Source organism: Canis lupus (genome assembly GCF_048164855.1).
Source record: "Canis lupus baileyi chromosome 16 unlocalized genomic scaffold, mCanLup2.hap1 SUPER_16_unloc_1, whole genome shotgun sequence".
NCBI classification, from domain to species: domain Eukaryota; kingdom Metazoa; phylum Chordata; class Mammalia; order Carnivora; family Canidae; genus Canis; species Canis lupus.
Genome location: NW_027326424.1, coordinates 1,552,221 through 1,575,877, shown reverse-complemented (window position 1 = coordinate 1,575,877; position 23,657 = coordinate 1,552,221). Strand labels below are relative to the sequence as shown.

General features: G+C 42.2%; 1 protein-coding gene and 1 long non-coding RNA gene across 8 annotated transcripts in view; one reads left to right on the top strand and one right to left on the bottom strand.

The window, feature by feature from the left end:
- The window catches only part of LOC140629521 (intermembrane lipid transfer protein VPS13D-like), a 245,136-nt gene that overhangs the window by 124,040 nt on the left and 97,439 nt on the right, over positions 1-23,657 (top strand). For 6 of the 7 annotated variants that reach the window (XM_072819044.1, XM_072819043.1, XM_072819041.1 and 3 more), the window contains 8 exons: positions 4,842-5,005; positions 5,997-6,105; positions 8,254-8,433; positions 10,209-10,325; positions 11,352-11,501; positions 18,235-18,384; positions 19,221-19,317; positions 21,328-21,476. In XM_072819044.1, coding sequence (XP_072675145.1) covers positions 4,842-5,005; positions 5,997-6,105; positions 8,254-8,433; positions 10,209-10,325; positions 11,352-11,501; positions 18,235-18,384; positions 19,221-19,317; positions 21,328-21,476 — 1,116 coding nt within the window. Of the gene's footprint in view, positions 1-4,841; positions 5,080-5,996; positions 6,106-8,253; positions 8,434-10,208; positions 10,326-11,351; positions 11,502-18,234; positions 18,385-19,220; positions 19,318-21,327; positions 21,477-23,657 lie in introns of those variants that run through there. The other variant, XM_072819046.1, reaches the window with a different exon arrangement.
- LOC140629527 (uncharacterized) lies at positions 17,938-23,193 on the bottom strand. Its single transcript, XR_012027388.1, has 3 exons — positions 22,645-23,193; positions 22,465-22,523; positions 17,938-19,622 (listed from the first exon to the last, which is right to left on the bottom strand). It is a non-coding gene; the product is annotated as an uncharacterized lncRNA (long non-coding RNA).

Below are 23,657 nucleotides of genomic sequence, written 5' to 3'. Positions count from 1 at the left end.
GCGTCTATTCCTATATGATAACAGTTCAGAGTCCTGCAGTTCAGATCTGTGTACAGTGTTATCACACTCTTTTTATGGAAGGTTGTATCTATCAGATGCATTTGGGAACTAAGATTTGGGAATGGTGATGACTAAGGAGACCATGAGGCATAGTAATTGAAAGTAAACAGGTCTGGGGGCTTTTATTGGGAATTTTAAAGAAGAAAACTTTGAAAAGCCATAATCTAAAAATAAGATGCAGAAAGTCTGACAGAAGTCAAGTGAATTGAAAAAAGAAATGGCCGAGCCCTTGGAAAGGTTGTCAGATGGCTCTCCAAGAAGGTTTGAGCTGCTGTGGATGTTAACATGAATGGAGACAAACTCAGGAGTAAGGTGATTTGTCACCTGGATTTCGAGCACCTGGTGTGATCAGCACTACAGGAATGATAAGTAGCTTTTTAATTTCCAAGGGCCAGGTGACTGCGGAGCAGACAAAACAGATTTTTTTATGAAGTAGGAAAAACATTTGGAAAAAAGATGTTATAATTTATAGAACATTTTTACTGCTGTTAATTTCCCTTGATGGGGATGAAAACTGGTACATCAGAGGGTGGATATAAAGGAGTTACATTGACATCCAAAACTAGGCTGTATTCTAAGAATTAACGTTAGGAAATGGTCCTCTGCTCTTCAGTTGGAAACCAAGAGTAGAAAGTCTGACACCTTGGGTTTTTCATTGGTTCATTGGTTTTCTTCTTCTTACTTTTATTTTGAAAGGATCTCAAAGTCAGAGAAAAATTGACGGAAATTCGTCCTGTTACTGTTGATGTTAACTTTAGCACTTGATGAATGTGGTGTTTGCCAATCTCCTGCACTATAAGAAGAAGTTTCTGTCTTTCCCTTGTATTTAGTATATACTTTGTGGACAGGTACTTTGCCACTATGTAGCTATCCCGATCCTTGTCAGACTTTCTGTGTATTATGCATATGTATTGGCTTGGACTTCCATGGTGAAATACTATAGACTGGATGACTGGAATAATGGGAATTCATTTGTTACAGTCCTGGAGGCTGGGAGTTCCAGGATCAGGATGCTGGCCGTTTGGTTCCCTGCTGAGGGCCTACATCCTGGCTGGCAGATTTCTGCCCTCTCAGTGTCCTCAAATGGCAGTGTCGGGGATGATGGGGAGAACGAACGTATGCTCGTTGATGCCTTTCCTTGTAATGGCACTGATTCCATCGGAAGAGTCCTCCTCATATGCCCTGATCTAAACCTAATGATCACCCAAAGGTTCCATTTCCACATATCAAAATTTCAGATGCGGTCTCCAACTTAAGAATTTGGGGCGGGGTGTCAGTGTAGCCCATAGCATTGTGTATGCCATCAGGATGGATTCCTCTCTGAGTCCATGGGTTACCCGTTACTGTCAGGATCTATATTTAACACTCAGTTTCCATATTTGGCCAGTGGGAGCTCTTTGATCTTCTGTGTCCTCTTGACCTATGCCCCTCATTTTTTGAACACATCCTTACTTTTTAACAGCAAGTTATTCTTGGTTCATCTGTACCTTCCCTGCTATATTCCTGGACTTGCCACTTCTTCAGGGCACCCTGATCCCTTTTATCAGAGAATGGAAGTTAGAAAGCTAAAATGTGTTCACTGGGTGCACTTGTTGCCTCTGTGATGTCATTTCCAGGCTCGCCCAGGGGACAGAGCTAGGGGTTTTATGTGCACACAACATATGTATACCTGCACATGTGTGCCTGCACCCACGCTGTAGGATATGTACATGTACATACAGAATATACCTACACATATTTTATATAAGCATTTATATATTTTGCATATTGTTAAAATATTTATTTATTTATTCATTAGAGGCACAGAGAGAGAGAGACTGAGACATAGGCAGAGAGAGAGAGTCAGGCTCCATGCAGGGAGCCCAATGTGGGACTCATTCTCAGGATCCCAGGGGATCACGACCTGAGCCAAAGGCAGATGTTCAACCACTGAGCCACCCATGTGTTCCTATTTTGTGTATATTTTTTAGAGATTTTATTTGTTTATTCATAAGAGACAGAGAGAGGCAGAGACATAGGCAGAGGGAGAAGCAGGCTCCACGCAGGGAACCCGATGTGGGACTCGATCCCAGGACTCCAGGATCACGCCTTGGGCCGAAGGCAGGCGCCAAACCACTGAGCCACCCAGGGATACCCCTATTTTGCATATTTTTATTTTATTTTATTTTATTTTATTTTATTTTATTTTATTTTATTTTATTATTATTATTTTTTTATGATAGGCACACAGTGAGAGAGAGAGAGGCAGAGACACAGGCAGAGGGGGAAGCAGGCTCCATGCACCGGGCGCCTGACGTGGGATTCGATCCCGGATCTCCAGGATCGCGCCCTGGGCCAAAGGCAGGCGCTAAACCACTGCGCCACCCAGGGATCCCTATTTTGCATATTTTTATATCTCAGTATATTAAAAACCAGCAATTCACACTGATATTTCCAATTCCAGTCCAGTCCAGCATCACAAATACATTGATTTTCTCCATTTCCATATTTGTAAGTCCCTTGTCCAGCACTAAGAACATATTTGCTAATGTAACCACCTCCTCTGAATGTAACCCATCATCTGTCACCAGAGTTGCACCCCATCCTCCGTGTAAACACACTCTGGCACCTGGCTTGGCCTCCGATCGCCACCTTTTTCAGCCCCCAAGCTCGGAGGACTGCTCTTCTCACCTCTCTTTGTCTCTGACAGCACACAATAAGCTTCTAGCCTCCAGTCCCTTAGTATGGATCATCACCTACATTGAGCTCCAGCATCACACTCTGAGCTGTCCCCCCTCCAACACTCACAGTCCCCATGGACTTCTGTCTTCCTCAGTGTCATCTCAAGGTTTTAGGGCTAAATTGTAAGGGAAGGTAGGCTAGGGAACTGGAAGGAGAATGGTATATCTCAGATTTTGATTGATTAATTGATTGTACATCTCAGATTTTTAAATGGAAATGTTGGTAGTTTCCAACTCTGATGAGTCTACACTTAAGGGCAGACACTAGAGGAATCCATGTATGAAAACTCGATTTCATCCAGCATCTGTGCTTTGATTCCCAATCTGGAACACCTGCAGGATAATTGAGCTGTTTTCCCATGTGGTTTTGGCACCTCGGATCGAGGTGCTTTCTCATTTTGAACGCAGAAGTGAGCACGTGGGGATTGCATGTGTGCAGCTCAGTTTCCTCTGTCTTTACAGACACAGGAGGCCGTAGCACACAGGAAAAAGAGGAGCATATCTTCCTGGGTCTGAGTTTTGGTTTTGCCACTTAAGGATATATGATATCTGGTATTTTACATTCCTCATTGAGCCTCATTTTCTTACTGATCTAACAGGTTTGTGAGAAAGATCAACTAAGATGAGGTAGATAAAGTGCTGGGTGAAGAATTGTAGTCAGAACAACACAGTAAACATTTAGTGAGGCCACACCCTGTGCCTGGCATGCGCTAAGTGCCTTCTATTTGTTACACTTATCACAAGAACCCTAAAAGGGAGCTGAATTTCCCCCTTTGACGGATCAGGAAACAGAGGCTCTAAGAGGGATTTAATAACCCGTCCAAGGTCATTCAGCTTATAAATGGTGCAGCTGGATCTCAAATCCCGGTGCTTGACTCCAGCATTCATATGACTTTGTTAGTTTTGACTGTGGAATGTAATGCCCAAGCTGTGTTTCCTGCACAGGGGCAGCATGGTACCCAGTGCCCTGTGTACGGTACCCACAAGTGTTGGTTGCTCTGAAGGAGCTCAGCTGGAAGAGTGGATGTGATCCTGACAGGTCTAGCTGGGGGAGTTACCTTCACACAGGAAGTATCCTAGATAGTTAGGGGTACTGAACTAGAATATCTGGATTGTGTTAGAAAGGCCATGTGAGTAAAATAGTTAAGTATGTTGGCTTTGAAATCAGGCTGTGGAGGTGAAATCACCGCCTACTGGTTATGTGGCCGGGGGAAGTTTCTTTATAACTTGAAGAAAATAACTTCCTTACCTGTGATAAAGATAATAATAGAATATGTGTCATTGGATTGTGTTAAGGATTAAATGAGCTACTACATGGAAGTCCATGATCACTGACTGGCACATGGTAAATTCTCAATGTATTGTTGTTATTATTACATTTGAAATATAACGGAATCTATAGACTTCCGTGGGTTGACCTAGAAGTCCAAGTGCTGTGTATAAAATATTCCAAAGAAGAAACTATATTTAGAATTAACCGCAACTTAGTATAACCTTTGAATTCAGTCAACTATATTTGAATATAATCAATTTATAAATTGGAAACCACCAATATAGTATACTTCCATTATAAACACGAAAAGGGAGAAGACATCTGGTAAATTCTAGTGGTCTGCCAGTTATGAGGATTACCAGTGATCAAATATAAAGAATATCGTATATAGTTTATAGAACTGGATCCCTCTTGAAGGTAAGGGTACCCGACGGTCACCACCTGGGACAGCAGTTACCCTAGCAATGCAGCTAATGGAAACTGGATTGAACCCCAACCCACTAGTTTGCTTAGAAAATACTGAGTATATGAAAAGAATACATTCTTAAAATTAAATGCATTATTTGTAACGTTTGGTTGTTTGGTACAAGAGTTCGGCATATTTCATCCACAGTGCAGCTTGGGATTGACAACAGCGGAAGTTAGAATTGAGCATGTATGTAGTGTAGACAGTGCCTTTGAGGGTAGTTTCCACTTGAGAACGTAGCCTGCGTGGAAGCCCTTGACGCCCTTGCCTGAGGCGTGGCTGCCCGTGACGGCTCCCTGTGTCCGCGTGTCTCTGCCCCCAGGAGCCCGGGAAGCGCTCGCAGCTGTGGAGGATGACGGGCGCGGGCATGCTGGCCCACGAGGGGTCTTCGGTGCCTCACAACCCCAGCAAGCCCCCTGCGGCCCGCTCCCCCGAGGGCTCCGCCATCTTGGACATCGCGGGTCTCGCTGCCGTAACCGACAACAGGTACTTTGCTAGGCAACTTTTGATGCGAGCCCATTGCTTCTAAACTCCGTTTCGGTGGAGATTCACACCAAAAAGTGAGTCTGTAAATGAAGTAAGAATTTTTATATTTTATATTGTGTTTTTCTTCAGTGAGAGACCTGTCACATTCCCAAATATGAGTTTTGGGGTCTTTATTTTATTTTTGTTAAGCTGTTGTTGAAATGCCCATGCAGACGTTTAAAAAAAATCCAACAGTAAGAAGGATATGTTATGAAAAAGTGAATTATCTCTTTGCACTAAACCTCCACTCCATTCCTTCGTAGAAGTGAGCAGATTTTTAAAGAATTTTTTAAGAATCTTGTTAAATCTTTTAAAAGCAGAAATAAATTATTGAGAGAATAATCAAATGCGTTTTTATGACCAACGCCTCGGATTCAAATCAGTTATCAGGGACAACTAAGTTACTTGGTAACTAAGTTACTTGATTTGCCTGTGCCTTAGTTTCTCCTCCCCCCCCCCAGGTTTTTTTTTTTTTTTCCTTGTGCCTTAGTTTCTTTATGCAGTCAGTATATTTGTTTCCAGTTGATACCTTATTCACTTTCAAAAGACTTTACATGACTTTAAAGTGAAAACCCAATATAAAATAAAAGTAATTGGAAATTTAATAGACAAAGCCTCTTGAAAATATTTTCAGACCTATTTGGCAGACGACCCTTCTCAAACTGATGACAGCTTGTTGCTGTGGGAATGCAGGGACCTGATTATTTCATTTACTGTGAATCCTTAAAAATATTGGAACTCCTTTGTGTGTCCCGTTTGTTGCTTTCCATTTTGTCTTATTCCTCTTCTCTCATTAAGAGATACCTAGCTGCCATGGGGTTCAGGCTATCTGCCCATTAATTTTAAGGGTGGAGGATATTGGAAGAAAAAAGAGGAAAACCACAATCCTGATATTCTCTTTAGGCCTAACATATTTGACTCCGAGGACTCACTGCATTTTCCCATATTCCAGATATGAGCCACTGATGCTAAGAAAGCCTGATCGCAGGCGAAGCACAACTCAGACATGGAGTTTCCGGGAAGGAAAACTGACCTGTGGTTTGCATGGGTTGGTTGTCCAGGTCAGTAGTGTTTGACACCCTCAGTTGCAGCAAGCCGTGGTTGAGCCGCCCTCGAAGCAAAGTCTCAATTAAGATACACACATTGAAAAGGGGAAATCATTATAGAACAAACATAGCTAGGAAACTCAAGGAACTTTTGTTGTGCATCTGTGTGTATTTAGGGGGAAATATTCTTAAAATATTAAGAATATGATATATAAAAAATGTATTGGGAATGATTGCCTGTAAGTAATGGGATTTTTTTTTTTTCTTGGCTTATCTGGATTGTTTTTCTTTGGCGATATAAATTACCTATGTAATTTTTTTTTTTTTTTTTTTTTTTTTTGTAATTTTTAAAAGAAAGAAAGAAAAATGCCAGCTAAAGGTCTACCCCCAACTTCAGCGGATTGGTTTTAGTCCTGTGGAGTTAATCTAATATCTACAACAGACTTTTGTGAAGTGTTCTAGGAGGTGGTGAGCCATCATCATGGGTTCTATATTTTCCAGATTCTGTTTATTTCTGCATTCTTAATGGTGCCCAAATAAGCATTTAATTATTATAGCAAATGTCAGAATGAAGATTGCTGGTCAGTTTCTTTTGTCTTCAATCTGTCTACCTCATGGTAAACTGCCAGGTACTTTCTAAGCAAATATGTGTTTAGAAAATTACCAGGAGTTTGGATTTTCTGCCTTTCTGTCTTCAGGCCAGAAATGAGGCCATGGGTCTGAGATGAGTAGGTAGGATGTTGTCGCAGAGGTTTGGGCATAGAGCTGAACAACATGTGTGACCTGGTGCAGTCTCTGCCTCAGCCCAGGACTTTACCCCAAAAAAAGATACATAGGAGAGCATCAGTCCCTGGCTAGAGGACTCTTAATGTGTTAGTCCCTGGTGGATACCAGCCTGTCCCTTCACAGTGGGAGGAGGTTCTCCAGGGCAATGAGCAAAATTAGAAGGAGCCTCTGCCTGCTGTTTGGTGAGATTTATTTTATCTCTCTTGCCCTGAGCTTTTCTTGTCAAACATAAGCTGCTTGCTTCTATGAGGCACACATCTGGAATGGATTTGTGATTTTCAATTAGCAATACAATTCAGGCTTCTGGAGGCAAGAGAGGGCGCGCTGTAATTGTTGGGTCCTGGGTCTGACCTGGACTTTCCTTCCGGTTTGTTCCTAAAGCCCATGTAATTCGAATTCTCTTAGAACAGCCCTTCCCCCACCCCGCCTCGGAATCCTTTTCTGGTGTTTGTTGTTTCTTGAATCTATTTCATCATTTCTGTGGTTGTGAATGACCCCATAATAACAGTATTTAGCCGAGCAGGGTGTGCTTTGGTTAGGGAAATAAGCTTGTGTCAACCTTATTATTCTAAATAAAGTAATTGAGGGCATTAAACATCTTCTGACACTGCCCTGTTAAGGTTGTGTACACACTTTCTTTCCAAACTTAAAACAATCATAAAATGCTTTCTCCATGTTGAAATCTCTCCTGTAAACCCAGCTCAGAGTTTCCTTTTCGTTACTCATATTTAAAAATTAACAAAGGGGATTGAGACACTCTAGCCATTGTCTTCTCTAGCCCTGTATCTGCTGTTCCATAGGCACGGTCCAGTAAACTTCCATTTTGCTTGGGGCAAAGAAGATACTTTCCTCCAATGATCTGAATAGCTGGCTCTCAGATGACATTCACCGTTCCCTGTTTCATTTTAGAAGAGATGCCATCTTTTGAATATTTGAGCTGACTCTCCAACCGTAGACCTGTTTGGGGAGGTTTTCAACTCTAGAATTTGCTTCTTATTGGAAAGCTGAATGATAGTTATAATTGATTTATTTTCAGAATGTTTCAGATTTTTAAGCAAACCCAAATGAGAATACTCAGAGAAACAGGACTTTGGTACGTTTTTAAAGCTTATTTTAATGACTAGAAGTTATGACTAAACCAATATACTCTGTTCTTACTCAGAATTCCCTAAATTCATATAGCATAACTTTCCATCTTTCCCAGATAATCCTCCTGGTTTTCATCTTCAGTAAAGCTGAAGAAACAGTAAATACTTTGTTAAAAATTGACCATGACACTTCAAAAGAGAATTTAAATTTGATAACTTGTTTAAAATGACATGTTAAATTGTCAAAGTCAGTGCCTTTCCCTTTTCTTAGACTTCTTTATTCTTTTAGGCCAAAGGAGGGCTTTCTGGTTTGTTTGATGGAGCTGAAGTTGTTCTTGGTCCTGATACTTCCATGGAGCTTTTGGGGCCAGTTCCACCTGAACAACAGTTTATCAACCAAAAAATGAGACCTGGTTCCGGAATGTTATCCATCAGAGTCATCCCAGATGGACCAACTAGAGCACTCCAGGTGATAATTTATCATAAGAACTGATGTGAATCTCACTGTACTTTCCCCCCACACATTGGGTTATTCATTTAACAAATACTTATTGAAACATTTATGTTGGCTATGGGAGTATAATGTCCTTGTTTATAAAATGGGGGTATAAGACCTACTTCATAAAGTTGTTATAAGAATCAAAGTATAAAAATATAAGATGATATAAAAAAGGTATGAGAATTAAAGAAGGCAATACCGAGAATAGTACATATGATTATTTTCAATCATTATATATTGTAAATATTTAAATAATTAAAAATAATAAATAAATAATTGATATATTAACAACATTAATAACAAGATACATGAGGTCCTTGGTCAGACAATGACAGTATTGTGTTTTGAAAGCAGGAGTGGAGGGTGTTCTACAGAGTGCGCGGGAAGGATTTACATTCCCGGACTTGGAGGCTTCCTAAGAGGAGTAATATTTAAGCTGAGTTTTCAGTCCTTGACTGAAAGGAGTTAGCCAAATCAAAAGGGAAGGTGGAGGATCTGTGCCCTAATAATAGTGCTCATTCAACAGTTATTTACTGAGCATTTCTTAGAGCCAAGCACGATTCTCAGTACTGAGTACATACTACTGAACAAATGGACAAAATTCCCTGCGGTCTTGGAGCTCACATTCTGGAGGGGTAGACAAACAAGAAGCCAACAACGTAATAAATCATATAGGATTTGCAAAGTTGATAAACGAAGGCCTGGAGATAAAAGGGAGTGGCCCAATTGGCACAGAGAGTATGCGCCAAGATAATGCTGGAGACAGAAGCAGGGGCCAGATTACAAAAAGCCTGATAGATGCTACAAGTTATGTGGGTTTTCTGTGACAGTGCAGTCAGGGAATGACACGACCAGAAATTTATTTTACATTGCTCATTCTGTCTCCAACGTGGAGGACTAGAGCAGATGAAAACTAGAGATAGAAGACCAGCTGAGGGCAACTGCAGTGATCTGGATGAGAGATTATGGCAGCCCGTACTGGAGCGTGGCAGGGGTGCTCCTGAAGAGGTTGGCGAGAACCAAGCAGAAATGGGAACTTATCGAGGAGTAGAGTCTGGCAGATGTAGTGATTGATTGAAGGTGGTGAGGATGAGAGAGAGGAAGGAGCCAGGAATAGCCTTCAGGATTCTGAGTTGGGCAACTTGGAGGACAGTAATCCATGTCACTGAGATATGAATACAGAGCTGACTTCTGGGAGAAATGAGGAGTTATGTTTTGGACTTGTTAGTAAATGCTGTCCACATGAAAGTGTCCATCAGTCAGTGTAAATATGGGTCTGACGCTCAAGGGAGAGAGATCTGTACTGGAGATACAGGTTTATCAGGTCACGGTGTAATGAAAGAGCTGAGGGAAAGAGGGAGGATGCTGGTGTGCACCAGTGAACTCTCTGAGGTATATCATAATCCACAATATCTCTTGTACAAGCACTCTTTTAAGGCAAACATTGAATGCAGTGATGTTGAGGTTTGCATACTTTGACTTGACCAGTAATTCTAGATCACCTGTCGATGATGCCTGACCCTCACCATCTGAGGCTCTCAAGGTCTAGCGTGGCATTTGCCGTGTAGACTTAAAACCAAGTTTACTTTATTATTACCCAAGTCTTACTTGGCAGTGCTTCCAAAACCCTTAACTTCCATAAGATTATGGAGCAGATAGTGACTTTTGACCTCTACAGTTGATATGGAACAGGTTTCGCTGTGGAAGTATGAGCCCTCTTAGTACAGTGTTTTATTCAACTTCAGATAACAGATTTCTCCCAACGGAAAAGTGATCGTTCATCGTATGAAGTGGATGAACTTCCTGTTACTGAACAAGAGGTACAGAAATTAAAGAACCCAGACACAGAGCAGGAATTGGAAGTAAGTTTTAAGTATTGCAAATTCATTTCTTTATCATTAATTTGTTTAGAATTTTGCTCTGTGGTTTTCTCAGTTTTAGACCTATTTTCTCTCTGCCCTTGTGAATTCTAAACATAGCTGTTGCTTCATGGTGTTTAATGTCATCACAACATGAATGTGTGAACATGTTAATTAAATGACAGCTAAAGTTGAATGGGAGTGTAATAATGATCGCTGAAATAAGATGACAATAAAGAAAAAAAATTGAATTTTTACAGGACTGAGGATCAAGAATAGGCAAACTAGATTTTTTGAGGGGCCCCAGTTTTCTCTTGTCATCTTTCTTCCTCTCTCCCTTGTTTGGGTTTTGGAAAGTGAAAGTTTGAAAAGGAACCTGAGGAGCAGCCCAGGTGGCTCAGCAGTTTAGTGCTGCCTTCAGCTCAGGCCATGACCCTGGGGTCCCGGGATCGAGTCCCACGTCAGGCTCCCTCCATAGAGCCTGCTTCTCCCTCTGTCTGTGTTTCTGCCTCTCTCTGCATGTGTCTCTCATGAATAAATAAATAAAATCTTAAAAAAAAAAAAGAAAGGAATCTGAGGTGAAGATGAAAATGTACACTTACTGGATATTTATTCAGTGATTTAGAAAAAAATTAAGGCCCTACATGTAAAGCACTGTGTTGGATATTATGGAAGTTCAGTAACTAGCTTACTAAAAAGCTTGCATCCCAAATAGGGAGAAGGATTCTCAGTTACTTAACTGTAATGAAATGCAAATGTCCTCAGTACTCTGAGAGAGGTATTATCATATCCTATCACTTTGGAGTTCTGGGTGGGGTGTGCACTGTGCCCTGAGAGAAAGGCTCCTAGTGAGAGGCTGGAGTTGGATAATATGACTCTTGTCTAAGTGGCTTTCACCTGCTCAGAGGTAAAGTAGAGGGATATAAGGCCATTTATTTTGTACTCTCCTGGCTACTTTGACCTCTTTTTTTTTTTTTTTTTTGGCCTCTTTTTAAACTGTCATTGTGTTGTATTTTGGTTTCCTTTCAGGTGCTTGTGAAGTTAGAAGGTGGAATTGGGTTGTCCTTAATTAATAAAGTCCCAGAAGAACTGGTTTTTGCAAGTCTTACAGGAATCAATGTGCATTATACACAGTTGGCAACGAGTCACATGCTTGAGCTCAGCATACAGGATGTACAGGTAATGGAGGGGCGTTTAGAACTTGTTAAATCTCCTTGTGTTCTTACTGAGTACCCACCTAGGTCCAGTGTTTGGTGTTCTAAAAACATTAATGCTTTGGCAGAAATATCTTACTGTGGCTTTCAAAAAAGTATTCTATGAAAATAATTGTTGTTGTCTATGTTTATTTCACCAATTTTTCTATATAGTAGCCAGTTCATCCGTAACTTAGATAATTTAGTCAAAGTGGTGTGGAGGAAGGTGGCCCATGATTCCCCATTTGCCAATAGGAAAAAATAACAGGAAATCATGTAACCATCATTAGGGGAATCGAAGTTCATTATACAGAGAAAAAAAATAAAGGAACTGGACTATGCTTCTGGCCAAGATGTACTAACAGGGGCCAGATTTACTCTTTTACCTGAAGCAACCCCCAAGTTCAGATAAAATAAGGAGACTGCAGGTTTAAAGCACAGTAAACCAGGCATCAAAAGACTGACTCCTGAGATGTGGGGGAACAAAAGAGCTGAGCCCTGCATTCACCTCAGTTACTGCCTTGAGAACGTTTCCAGACTATGGCCTTGTGAGGAGGGAGACTGAGACAGAGCCGAGCAGTGTGAATGAGCTAAATAGGCAGAGCAGAGGGATCCAAGACTGAGACATCTAGAGTTCACAGGGTAGCCTACCTGGGAAGAACATGCTGCATGGAAAGAAAGCTCAGGAGATCTGCAGAGGGGTTCCGTGAGCGTTTAGCAGAGGACAGATCAATGATGCATGTAAGGAAACTATCATCTGAACCATCCAAAAGGATCAGGAATGCATCTGCTGCTCACCCAGGGCTGGGGATGGATTTTGTTCCCCTAGCCAGACTGGAAACACTAATAACATATGTGAGTTGGGAAGAATCCTCCAGCAAGTCCTGCCTTTGTAGTGAACTATAATTAGCCCTCTGCTGAGCACTGTTCCAGACCTACCTAACAAATCATAAAAAAGGAAAATCGGAAAGGGTCGATCTGTTTCCAAGTAATTTAACTGTATCCCTGAACAAAGCTCAAGATTTAATGGAATACAAAAATACCCAGCACCCAGCAAAGTAAAATTCACAATATCTGGCATCCTGTCAAAAATTACCAGGTGTGCAAAGGGGCAGGAAAACACAATATATAATGAGAATAATCAGTCGAACTAACCCAGGCTAACACAGATGTTAGAATTTTCAGAGAGGGACATTAAAACTGTTATTATAACTGCATTGTATATTGTTCTAAAGTTAAGTAGAGACATAGAAGATATGAAAGACTCAAATTTCTAGAGATTAAAATGAAATGAAAACCACACTGCATTCAATTAATAGCAGGTGACACAGTACAGAAAAAAAATTAGTGAACTTGAAGATATAGCAATGAAACGTGTCCAAATTGAAATGCCCAGAGGAAAATAATCCATAAAAAGAAAACGGCATCAGTGGCCTATGGGACAACCTCAAACACCTAACATATGGATAATTGGAGTCCTCGAAGGCTAAGAGTGAGAAGAGGGCATATAAAAAATATTTGAAGAAATCTTGGCCATAAATTTTCCAAACTAAACCCACAGAAGTTCAAGCACAAACCCAAACATGCATGCGTGTGCATGCACACACATGAAGGAAACTATACCAAAGTATGTCATAATTACTCAAAAGCAATGATGATATATCCAGATTAAACAAGACCTGTCACATGCCAGGAGCAAAAGTGAACATGAGACCTGACTTCTCATTGAGAATGATGTGAGTGAGAAGATAGTAACATCTTTAAAGTACTAGAAAAACTGTCAGCCTAGGATTCTGTGCCCAGTGAATATATCTTTCAAAAACTAGAATGAAATAAAAATGCTTTTAGACGTGCAAAAGCTAAAAGAGCTCATTACCAGCATCATGCTAAAATAATAATAATAATAATAATAACATTCAGGCAGAAGGGAATGGTAGTAGCTGGAAATCTGGATCTATACAGAGGAATGAAAAGCACCTGGAATGATAAATACACAGGTAAATGGTATTATTTTCTAATCTTTTAGATCTCTTTAAGAGATAACTACTTAGACAAAACTGACAGCACTATATTTTGGAGTCTATAACACGTTAGGGTAAGAATGACAATAGCATGAAGCAGGGGTAGGGGAGAAGTGGAAGTATGTTAACTGTAATGTTCTTAAAAGCAAAGTAGTCTGCTATGATTTGAATGTAAACTGGTAAGTTAAAGATGAGTACCATAAACCCTAAGGCAACAAAGAGCTACAACTGATAATCCAACAAAGGAGAGAAGATGAATAACCCAAGAGAAGGCATAACAAGCAGAAAACATGGGAAAGAACAGATGAGACAAATAGGAAACAAATAGCAAGATGGTAGACTCATTCAAACCTAACTGTACCAATTAAATAAACATAAATGTTAATAAACACCTCCAACTGAAAGGCAGAGATGATCAGATTGGATTAAAAATCGAGTTCCAGGGATCCCTGGGTGGCGCAGTGGTTTGGCGCCTGCCTTTGGCCCAGGGCACGATCCTGGAGTCCCGGGATTGAATCCCACATCGGGCTCCCGGTGCATGGAGCCTGCTTCTCCCTCTGCCTGTGTCTCTGCCTCTCTCTCTCTCTCTCTCTGTGTGACTATCATAAATAAATAAAAATTTAAAAAATAAAAAATAAAAAAAAAAAATAAAAATCGAGTTCCAAGTATGTGCTGCCTCCAAGGAACATAGTAAATTAAAGACACAAATAGGTTAAAAAGAATGGAAAAAAGACGTACTGAGCTGGAACTAGTCCTAAGAAAGTGGGAACGGCTAGATTCCTGTCAGAATCTATTACAGAGCAAAGCATGTTAACAGGAATAAGGAAGGTAGTTTCCTAATGATAAAAGAGATGGTTTATCAAGAGGATATAACGATCCCGACTATTTATGTACCTGAACGTAGGGCTTTGAAATACAGGAAGCAAAAACTGATAGCAGTGAAAGAAGAAATGGACAAGTACACGATTATAGTGGAAAATTTCACTACGCTCTCTGAATAATTGATAGAATTATCAAATAAGCAGCAGCTCATCAAAGGCATATGAGACTTGAATAGCACTGCCAGCCAAGTAGCCCAATTGACGTTTATCCAGCAGCCCACCCAGCAACAGCAGAAAACATGTTCTTCCCCAGTGTGCAGGAAACTTCCAAGAGAGACCATATTCTGGACCAGAAAGCAACGCCCAAGTGCAAAAGGATTCAAGTCACACACAGTCTATTCTCTGATGACAATGGAATCAAAGTAGAAATAGCAGAAAGATAGTTGGAAAAGTCCCCCAGATGATTGGAAACTAAAAAACACACTTCTGAAATAGCTCAGAGATCAAAAAAGAAATCAAAAGAGAAATTAGAATATATTTGAACTGAATAAAGACAAAAACACAACATGTCAAAGTTGGTGGAACGCTCCTGGACCTGTACCGAAGGGAGATTTATAGCTGTATTAGAGGAGAAAGTTCGGGAAACTATGGACTCAGGTATCATCTTAAGAAACTAAACAACAACAAAGTAAGTCCCAAATAAGCAGAAGAAAGGAAATAAAACTAAGAATCCCAGTGGAAATCACTTCAGTGATTCACTTTCAGTGAACAACCATGGAAAAAAAGGAGGAAATGGGTCAAAAGCTGTATCTTTGAGAAGATCAGTTAAACTAACAAACTTCTAAGGAGTCTGATCACGAGAGAAAAAAGAGAAGACACAAATCACTGATACCAGGAGAAGGAGAGGTGCCAGACAAGCCAAAAACTTGACAGTTGTCTGGGGGACGGAGCTTTTGGGAGGAGCTGAAAGCTTGTCCTGTCCCCGCACTGGCCACTGGGTTGTGTGGCTGGCTCTTGACTTTCAAGGCCACTGCAGACCTGGGGAGGGGACCGTGGGAATGCCACAGAGCTGGCCGTTCATGCTGCCTTTCAGCTAACTTTCTCCAGTAAATGACCCCTGGATTGTTGCAAGCGTTTGGTTAACTTTCAGAGCTCTGATAAGGTTGATTTTGACAGTTTCCATTAGAGGGGTTTTTTTTTGTTTGTTTAAGATTTTATTTATTTATTCATGACAGAGAGAGAGAGAGGCAGAGACACAGGCAGAGGGAGGAGGAGAAGCAGGCTCCACGCAGGGAGCCCGACACGGGACCCGATCCCAGGTCTCCAGGACCACACCCTGGGCCAAACCGCTGGGCCACCGGCGCTGCCCTCCGCTAGAGTTTTGTTGTCATGCCGTCAAGACAGCTGTTCTGTTTGTAGCATCATGCTTGCAGCTTTTCTTTCCAGCTGCCAGCAGGATTAATGTGTCCAGGAAACCAGTTCCTGGTAAACATTTCCGGAAGAAGGATCCAAAGACCTAGACTGTGGTTCTTTCCCCAGGTGGGCACCCTGTGTTCCTCCTGGAAGTGGGCAGTCTGTGCCCATCTCCAGGGTGTCCTCCTGCGGACCCATGCACTGCTGTCCATACCAAAACTCCTTTCAGAAAAATGTTTTCTTTTGTCTTATATCACAAAGAGCAAATTGTTCAGGCTAATCACATCCCATTTGATTGAGGACAGATAGAAAGTTATTATCTTTGTCTTTTTTTTTTTAACCTCAGAGAGAAAATTCAAGGAGCCATTTGAGCTTTGTGAATTTCATTAACTTTTTAATCAAAAATTTTTTTTCTGCTATAATACCTCTTGATTTAATGTGGGCTGTAAGTCATAGAAAGTAAACAGATTTGAGAGTTTACTATGATGACAGCATTGGGAGAAAGGACGTTTAAAAATAGAAAATAATGGTCCCGTCCTTAGGGAGCATCTAATCTAATTGGCAGAATAAAACTAGAATTCATAACTCTTATACATCTTGTATCAAATGTGTTTGGGGAAAGAATAAAGGAGAGGTTAGAGTAAGGTGAGAACTTTTGTGTTTCCTCTATTGGATATGACAGGTCATTCATTTAGTGAGTAAATTCTTAGAGCAGCAGCAGTGCCCCGGGCATGGCACTAGGCTCTAGCGATACAGCCGTGACTCAGAAGATGAAGGCTCAGCTTCCTTTGGGCTAATTACAGCCTCGGGAAGGAGGCAGCCTGTAAGGTCCCAAGCAGGCGAGTATAATGATTGGCACCAGTGGGAATTGCTAAAAAGAATACAGAAGGATGGTGCTACTCTTTAGGTGAAGTGGCCTGGGAAGTTCCTCCCGAAGAAGTGAGAGCTGAGCTTGAAGGAAGAGAATGAGTGCAGAAGGATGTTAGGGTCAGAAGCTTTCCCTCAGAATTCAGACTCTGAGAGGACAGTTGCCCCCCTTTTGGGGAATAGCCAGCAGGCTCATGTGTGGGGGTTGTAGTGGACCTGGAGGGGAGTGCTGTGTGCTAAAGACGGGGAAGTAGGCACTGTGTGTCATGGCGTGGTGAGAAGTTTGGTTTCATCCCAAGAGGAAAGGAAGCCACTGACAGATGTAAAGGGAGGAGGGACATGACTTGATTTGTATTTTTGAAAGATCACTTTGCTGCTGTGCAGGGAGTACACGATCAGGGCAAGGATGGAAGTAGGAAAATGTGTTCACGGTCCCTCACCCTTATCTCAGCAGCTTGAGAGCCAGCCGGCTCTACAGGTGGCTGCGTGGCAGGCCGTGTGGCATAATGGGAGGGTCACAGTATTTGGGGCCAGAAACACCTCCATTTGAGTCCCAACTCTTCCGTTTCACTTAGCCGTGTGAATGTGGGCAAGTGATCTGAGTTCCCTAAGCTTCTGTTTACTCGTTTATAAAATGGGGAGGAATAATCTTAGCCTTTAGGGTTGTAGTAAGGGATGTGCTAAGTAATGTGTGGGAAGTACACACAGAGGTTCCCAACGGATGTTCTCTTCCCTCATCCTGATTCGGAGCTTTGACACAAGCAAGTGGGGGTGGGTGCTCCCCGCATGAGCCTTTTGCCGTCCACAACCATAACGCGGTGCAGAGTGTACACTCAGCTATGGTGCTGACGGCTGTGGGCGAATAGAGCAGTGCCTGATGCCGCTTCATCATTTAATTCCCAACAGGGACTCGACTTTGGGAAAGGCCGCTATTTCCATTTGGTGGCCAGGCAAGCACTGATTCCCTAGTTTTCCCGGTCTGGTGTCGCTTCACTTCATTCATCTGTATCCTAGTGGTCAGGAGCACTGGGCTTGGGGTCAAGGGGCTCTCTCCTCAGCTCCTTCATCTGTGCCATAAGGAGGCGGTGGTTAGGGCTGCAGTGGGACCCTGACTGCAGTAACTCTTGACAGGTGTCCTGTGACTCAGATCCTGCATCAGGCTAGCTTGGTGCTTGGCACATAGTACTCACCTCATAAAGGAGAGCTTCTGTTGCCATCCCTACTGCAATTAGTGCTGCTCTGCAGCGAGAATGAATTTTTTTTTTCTTTTAAAGGTTTTATTTATTTATTCATGAGAGACAGACAGAGAGAGAGAGAGAGAGAGAGAGAGGCAGAGACACAGGCAGAGGGAGAAGCAGGATCCATGAAGGGAGCCTGACATGGGACTCAATCCCGGGTCTCCAGGATCACGCCCTGGGCCGAAGGCAGGCGCTCAACTGCTGAGCCACCCAGGGATCCCAGAATGAATTTTTCTAGAGCAAAATGGCAGCAGTACTTTCTCTGAGTGTCCTGCATAGGATGAGACCCCACTCAATGGTAGCTGAGAACTGAGCAGTTGTCTGTTCTTGTTTTGTTTTGCTGCTTTTTCATGTGCCAGGTGGACAATCAGCTCATTGGAACTACTCAGCCCTTCATGCTCTACGTGACTCCCCTGAGCAACGAGAATGAGGTCATCGAGACCGGCCCTGCCGTGCAAGTGAATGCAGTAAAGTTCCCCAGTAAGAGCGCACTGACCAACATCTACAAGGTAGGCTGAGGGGAGAGCCTGGTGGGCTTGGCATGGTGGCAGGAGGCTGATGGGTTCCCTCACAGCTGAGTCCCTGAACAGCAGTGCGGGGTGTGGCTGGAAGTTGTCCTGTGGACTTAACTCCGTGGTGTAGAGGGATTTACAATAACTGCTCTTAGCACCTTGTATTCTCAACTGTGGCTTCAACTGCATGTGAGAGTGCCCAGTTTGTAGGGGCGGAGCCTGTATTTGTCAGAGTAAAAAGTCTCTGTGGGAAAGCATAACATCTTCCAGATTGGTCAGGACCAGGCATGATCCAGATGTGTTATTAAAATAGAATAATTAGAAAGGGAGTGGTAGGAGGGGTCTGACCTCGGGACAGATGTCCTCCCACATAAGCTAACACGCTGTTTAATAAAAGCATGTTGTTCAAAAGAGATAAACTTTCTTTCCTGGAGAATTTTTCACATATGAGTGAGCTGATAACGGCAGCAAATTCTGGAAAAGTGGGAGCTAAGAGGTTGCTTCCATATTTCGGGCCTCTGTCACCATTACCAGTGGGGGCCCTCCAATTCTACTGCTCCTTAAACTAGCTGCTGTCCATGTGAGCTCAGCACCATAACCCTGTCCACCGCAGCCCATCTGCAAGCGCGATCCTGACTAAGGAGATACAGATGCCCTGGAAACCAAACAGTAGGGTGGCAAACTGTATTAAACCTCTCCTGGAATTTTTGGCTAATGATGACAATGTAGAGAGAGATGAGCCAGAAATCATTTGGCGATGTGTCCTTCTTAATGGCACAGATGAAAATTCCTTCTGGTGTTTACACTATTAATCAGAATTTCTTTCTCTCTAGCATCTGATGATCACAGCTCAGAGATTCACGGTGCAAATTGAGGAGAAACTGCTCCTCAAGCTGCTGAGTTTTTTTGGCTATGATCAAGCAGAATCAGGTACGTCAAATGTTCTAAGTTTGTGTCTGGGAACTGACCCAAGAATGGCATTTTTTAGTTTGGTTGTGAAGATGGGTAGCCTCTGAGTGCCCGACAAGCTCCCTTTCCACCTCAGAGCTCGAGCTCAGAAGCTGAGGCCTGTGTCTCAGCGGCTTTTTCCAAGTTCGGTCTATTGATGGGGGAGGAGGGCTGATGGCTGATGTGGACACGGAGGAAGCTTTTTGGAGTTGTCCTGGGGTACCCAGGGTTAAGCCTTTGGGAAGCAGCATACTTTTCCTCTTCGCTGTGGATTTTTTTTGACTCATCTGTTTGAAGATAATAGAAATGATGTTTGTCATTTAGCAAAGCACTTTGCTTCTTAACCTTTGTTTAGTAAACAGACTCTGGGCAAGAATCAAATCCCTTCGGCCGTTCCTTTGGTTTATGCGAGGACAAAAAATTGGCTAGCCTTAACTTCTTAACTTTTTACATCCATGCCTGTATGCCTCAGTGTCATTACCAAGCTTCCTAGCTACTTGACTCTTTGGAGAGGGGAGTGAGAGAAGCTCTTGGAAACCCTCCATGTTCCAACAGTCACTACAGAAATCATGTAGCTTTTGTTTCTGTATTTTAGTTTCCTCCTCATCGCCTTTGTAAGATTGAATATAGAGCTTAGAAAGAAGTCGGTAATACTTAGTCTTTTGAAGACTAAATTGCATACTAAGCCTAAAGACATGGTAATATGGACTTGTACATTTATATGCCCACATGGGCTAGAGAAAAAAAAATCACTGGGGGACATGTGTGCATATGTATATACTTACACACCATGCAAGAAAAATAATTTTGCTCTTTAACTCAGACATAGAATTTAAATGTTAAGTGTACTTGGAATCAAGAGCAAGATCCTGTCTGCTTAAGACTGTGTTTTCCACTTTGGGTTGGAACACTGGTGTTTATTTGTATTCAGACAGCCAGTTGAGGGTCTGCCTGCCGGGTAGCCAGTCTCTTTTGGCACCTTCCTGGGAAGTTATACTTTAAATTTTACTGGACGTGCTTTTCTTGTAAGTTGCTCTAAATAAATTTCTTACCAAGCATTGTATAGTTGATTTAGATGTTTGTAAGCTCCTGGCCTGTCTTTTCCTGGAGCATCTCCTCCACTTTCTCTGGCCGTTTCCGTTCCCTGAATACAGATAGGCAGGTCTCTGTGGCAGTGACATTTTCTAAAACCTAGTCCCTTGTTTTCTATAAATAGAACCATAATAGCTTATAGTATACATTGGTTTGTTTGTTAGGCAGACCTGTACAGTCTCCTTGGTTTTATTTCGAAGGCACATAAAGCCAAGTGAAAATGGCTGACCAGAGGGTGTGGGCACAGGAGCAAGTGAAAGAGCACATTGCCATGTGCCAGCTCGTAGTACTCCTTTTCACTTACGAGAAGTAAAAAAAAATCTGCCTTGACTCTGCTGCTTTCCCAAATGCCCACCATTTGGGAAAGAGGGTGCTTATTGTCATGACGTCAGTGCTTTATAGCCTACAGCCTGTTTCTTTTTAAAGGCATTCTGTTTCACTCAGATGCGTTATTTAATTGGTCATGTTCATTATGATTCAGTTAAACTCTACTCCAATGGATGATATTTGGATATCATCTTATGAAATAAATTCAGATAATCTGGGTCATTAATGACAAGCGTAACAGCAGGGTTTTAGAAAACTCATAGCCAGCAAACACACCCATGACCTCTGGCTTCCCCACCTGCATGATTTTTTCCAAAGATGAGATCTGCCAGATGGCAGAGAGTCACAAATCAAAAGATTAGGCTGTTGTACTTTTTGATAAGCAACATGAAACAGATCTCTTTTGCAAAGAAATGGCATCAGGATACTGTACGTATCACCAAATCCTGAAAAACTAAACTTAGAGAGATGTGTACATTTTCTATGAATTTTTTTTCAATGTTAGCATTTGAATCGTGAGACTTCAGGAGACTTTCTTTTTTTTTTAAATTCACAATTTTACTCTTGTACTAGAGGTGGAAAAGTATGATGAAAACCTCCATGAAAAGACAGTTGAGCAAGGTGGAACACCAATTCGATACTACTTTGAAAATCTCAAAATCAGCATTCCCCAGATCAAGCTGAGTGTGTTCACTTCCAACAAGCTACCATTGGATCTTAAGGTAAGCTGATATCTGGATAAGTTATTTAAATGACTTTCCCTGTAAGAGAATAAGTGTGTTTACTATTTGCGTTTTCTGTCCAGGATCATTGTTTACAGCAGACATTTTTATAGGTTTCCCTTCTTGAAGGTTTGACATATACATACCATATATACACGCGTATACACGCGTATATGTATACGTACTTTTTAGAAAACATTTAAGTAAGACTGCTAAAGATTGAGGAGTAATGAGAGTAAACAGAATCACATAAAACTCATCTGCCATCTTCTTAGCTCTTGACTTATTAGCTCAGTGAGGTAAGAGCCTACTTTCCTAGGGCCACTACCAGATTCAGGAGAAAAGCTACAACCAAGATAATACCTTCCTTTTGTGCCCAAGACCTGCCTGCCCTCTTAGTTCTCTCCTCATCAGTATCTATCTCTTTGTGAATGGTTGACACTAGAAATGTCAGCCATCTTCAAGGAACATACTGGCCACGTACCACTGAGGTGTGACCTCACATACCACCATGATCAGAATGTGACGTGCCTGCAGATCATCCTGGTCCTCACTTGGCAGATACAGCCTGAATTCTGTCTTCATTTGCTGTAATAAGATCTATTTTAATGAAGGGATGGGGCTGGGATTCAAATGCAAGCCTATGTGACTGTGCTATACTATACCGTATATTATCTACCCCCTAGAAGATAAGGCATCAGAGAATTTTAGAGCTGTAAGAGTCCTCAGTGATCCCCTTGCTCAGTGAACAAGCCTGTTGGCGTTCAAAGCATTCTTTAACTCAAGCCTGTGTAGATAGGCCATGATGGGAGCAGGAAGAGGCCCCAGGTGGTTGTTCGAAAGTCTTTTCTTAGACTGAGTCTAAATCTGCCTCGCTGCAGCTCAGACCTATTGCTTCCAGTTCTTTTCCTTTGTTGACCTTGAAGATGGTTGTCAAGGCATTCATCCCCCTACTAACCACCAGCCCAGGACGTGTCCACTGACTCACCCTGCCTCCTTTCAGATGCTGCATGATGGCCTCTCTTCTGAACAGGGATAGCTACAGACCTGAAAAAAAATAATAAGTGTGGAGTCATATAAATTCAGATGCCTACCGGGATTATGCTAGCAATGTAGCAAGTGAAGCAGTACTGTGGGGACCGTTGCATGTCGGCTTTGCTCACTTCACCTGAAGGGGCAGCTTCAGCTCAGGTCCCGCCAGTTGCTGTCTCACAGGGTAACATGAACCCAGTGTTGCTGGATCTTCAGATTTTTCAAGTGAAGCCGGAAATCTGGACTTTTATGTGGAATCTACTGGTTTTGAAACGTTGGCCACCAGTTTGAGTTGTTTTCTTTAAAAACGTTTTGGGTCTAACAAAACACATGTGCAGGCCTCCTGTGGCGCGTGGTTTGCCAACTCACAACTTCTAAAATAGACCTGTAGGTAATGAGACAGTAGTCTGGTGAACACTAGATCATACTAGATTGGGATGGAGCAAGAGCGACTGCTTCATTTTGATGGCAAGCTGGGGATGAGCAATCGGGAGTGCCAGTAGGGACCAGAGGAGCAGGAATTGCTTTGCAACCGTCTTGAGAACAGCGCCGTGTGCCCTTTCCAACAGACTCTCCTGTCTGCTTGATTGGCTTTAATTTCATGTTTCCCAGGAGACTAAAGATACTTATAATTAGCATGGGAGTGGGGGGAAAACCATGGGAAAACCACTATCTTGCTAATATCCACAAGTATCCACTTGACTTATGTGACCCCTTGGAATGGGTTTGTTTGATAAAGTATATATTCCCCCAGAACACTTGGCACTCACCCAACAAACCAATGTTAAGCATTTCCTGAGAGTTAAGGACTTCTTGTTTTTTAAATCATCTTACTTAGAAACACAGACACCTAACTATTCCTTTCAAATTGCTCCCAGCAGAAAACTTTCCCCCAGACTGACAAATGCAATATGATTTCCTACAGTTGAAGTAGCTCCAGACCCCAGTTATATGGTACCGATGCTTGCATGTACGCTCTGCGAACAATAAACTGGGAATCCGTTAAGTCGAATGTTTCACTTGGCATTGTACCGAAGGAACATTTTGAAGACATTTTCAAATGATCGTTAAAGAAATCCAGTGGAACAGCCGTGTCTTGAGGCGTGGGGCGGGGGGTACCCCGAATGGGGCACATTAATGTTTCAGGCA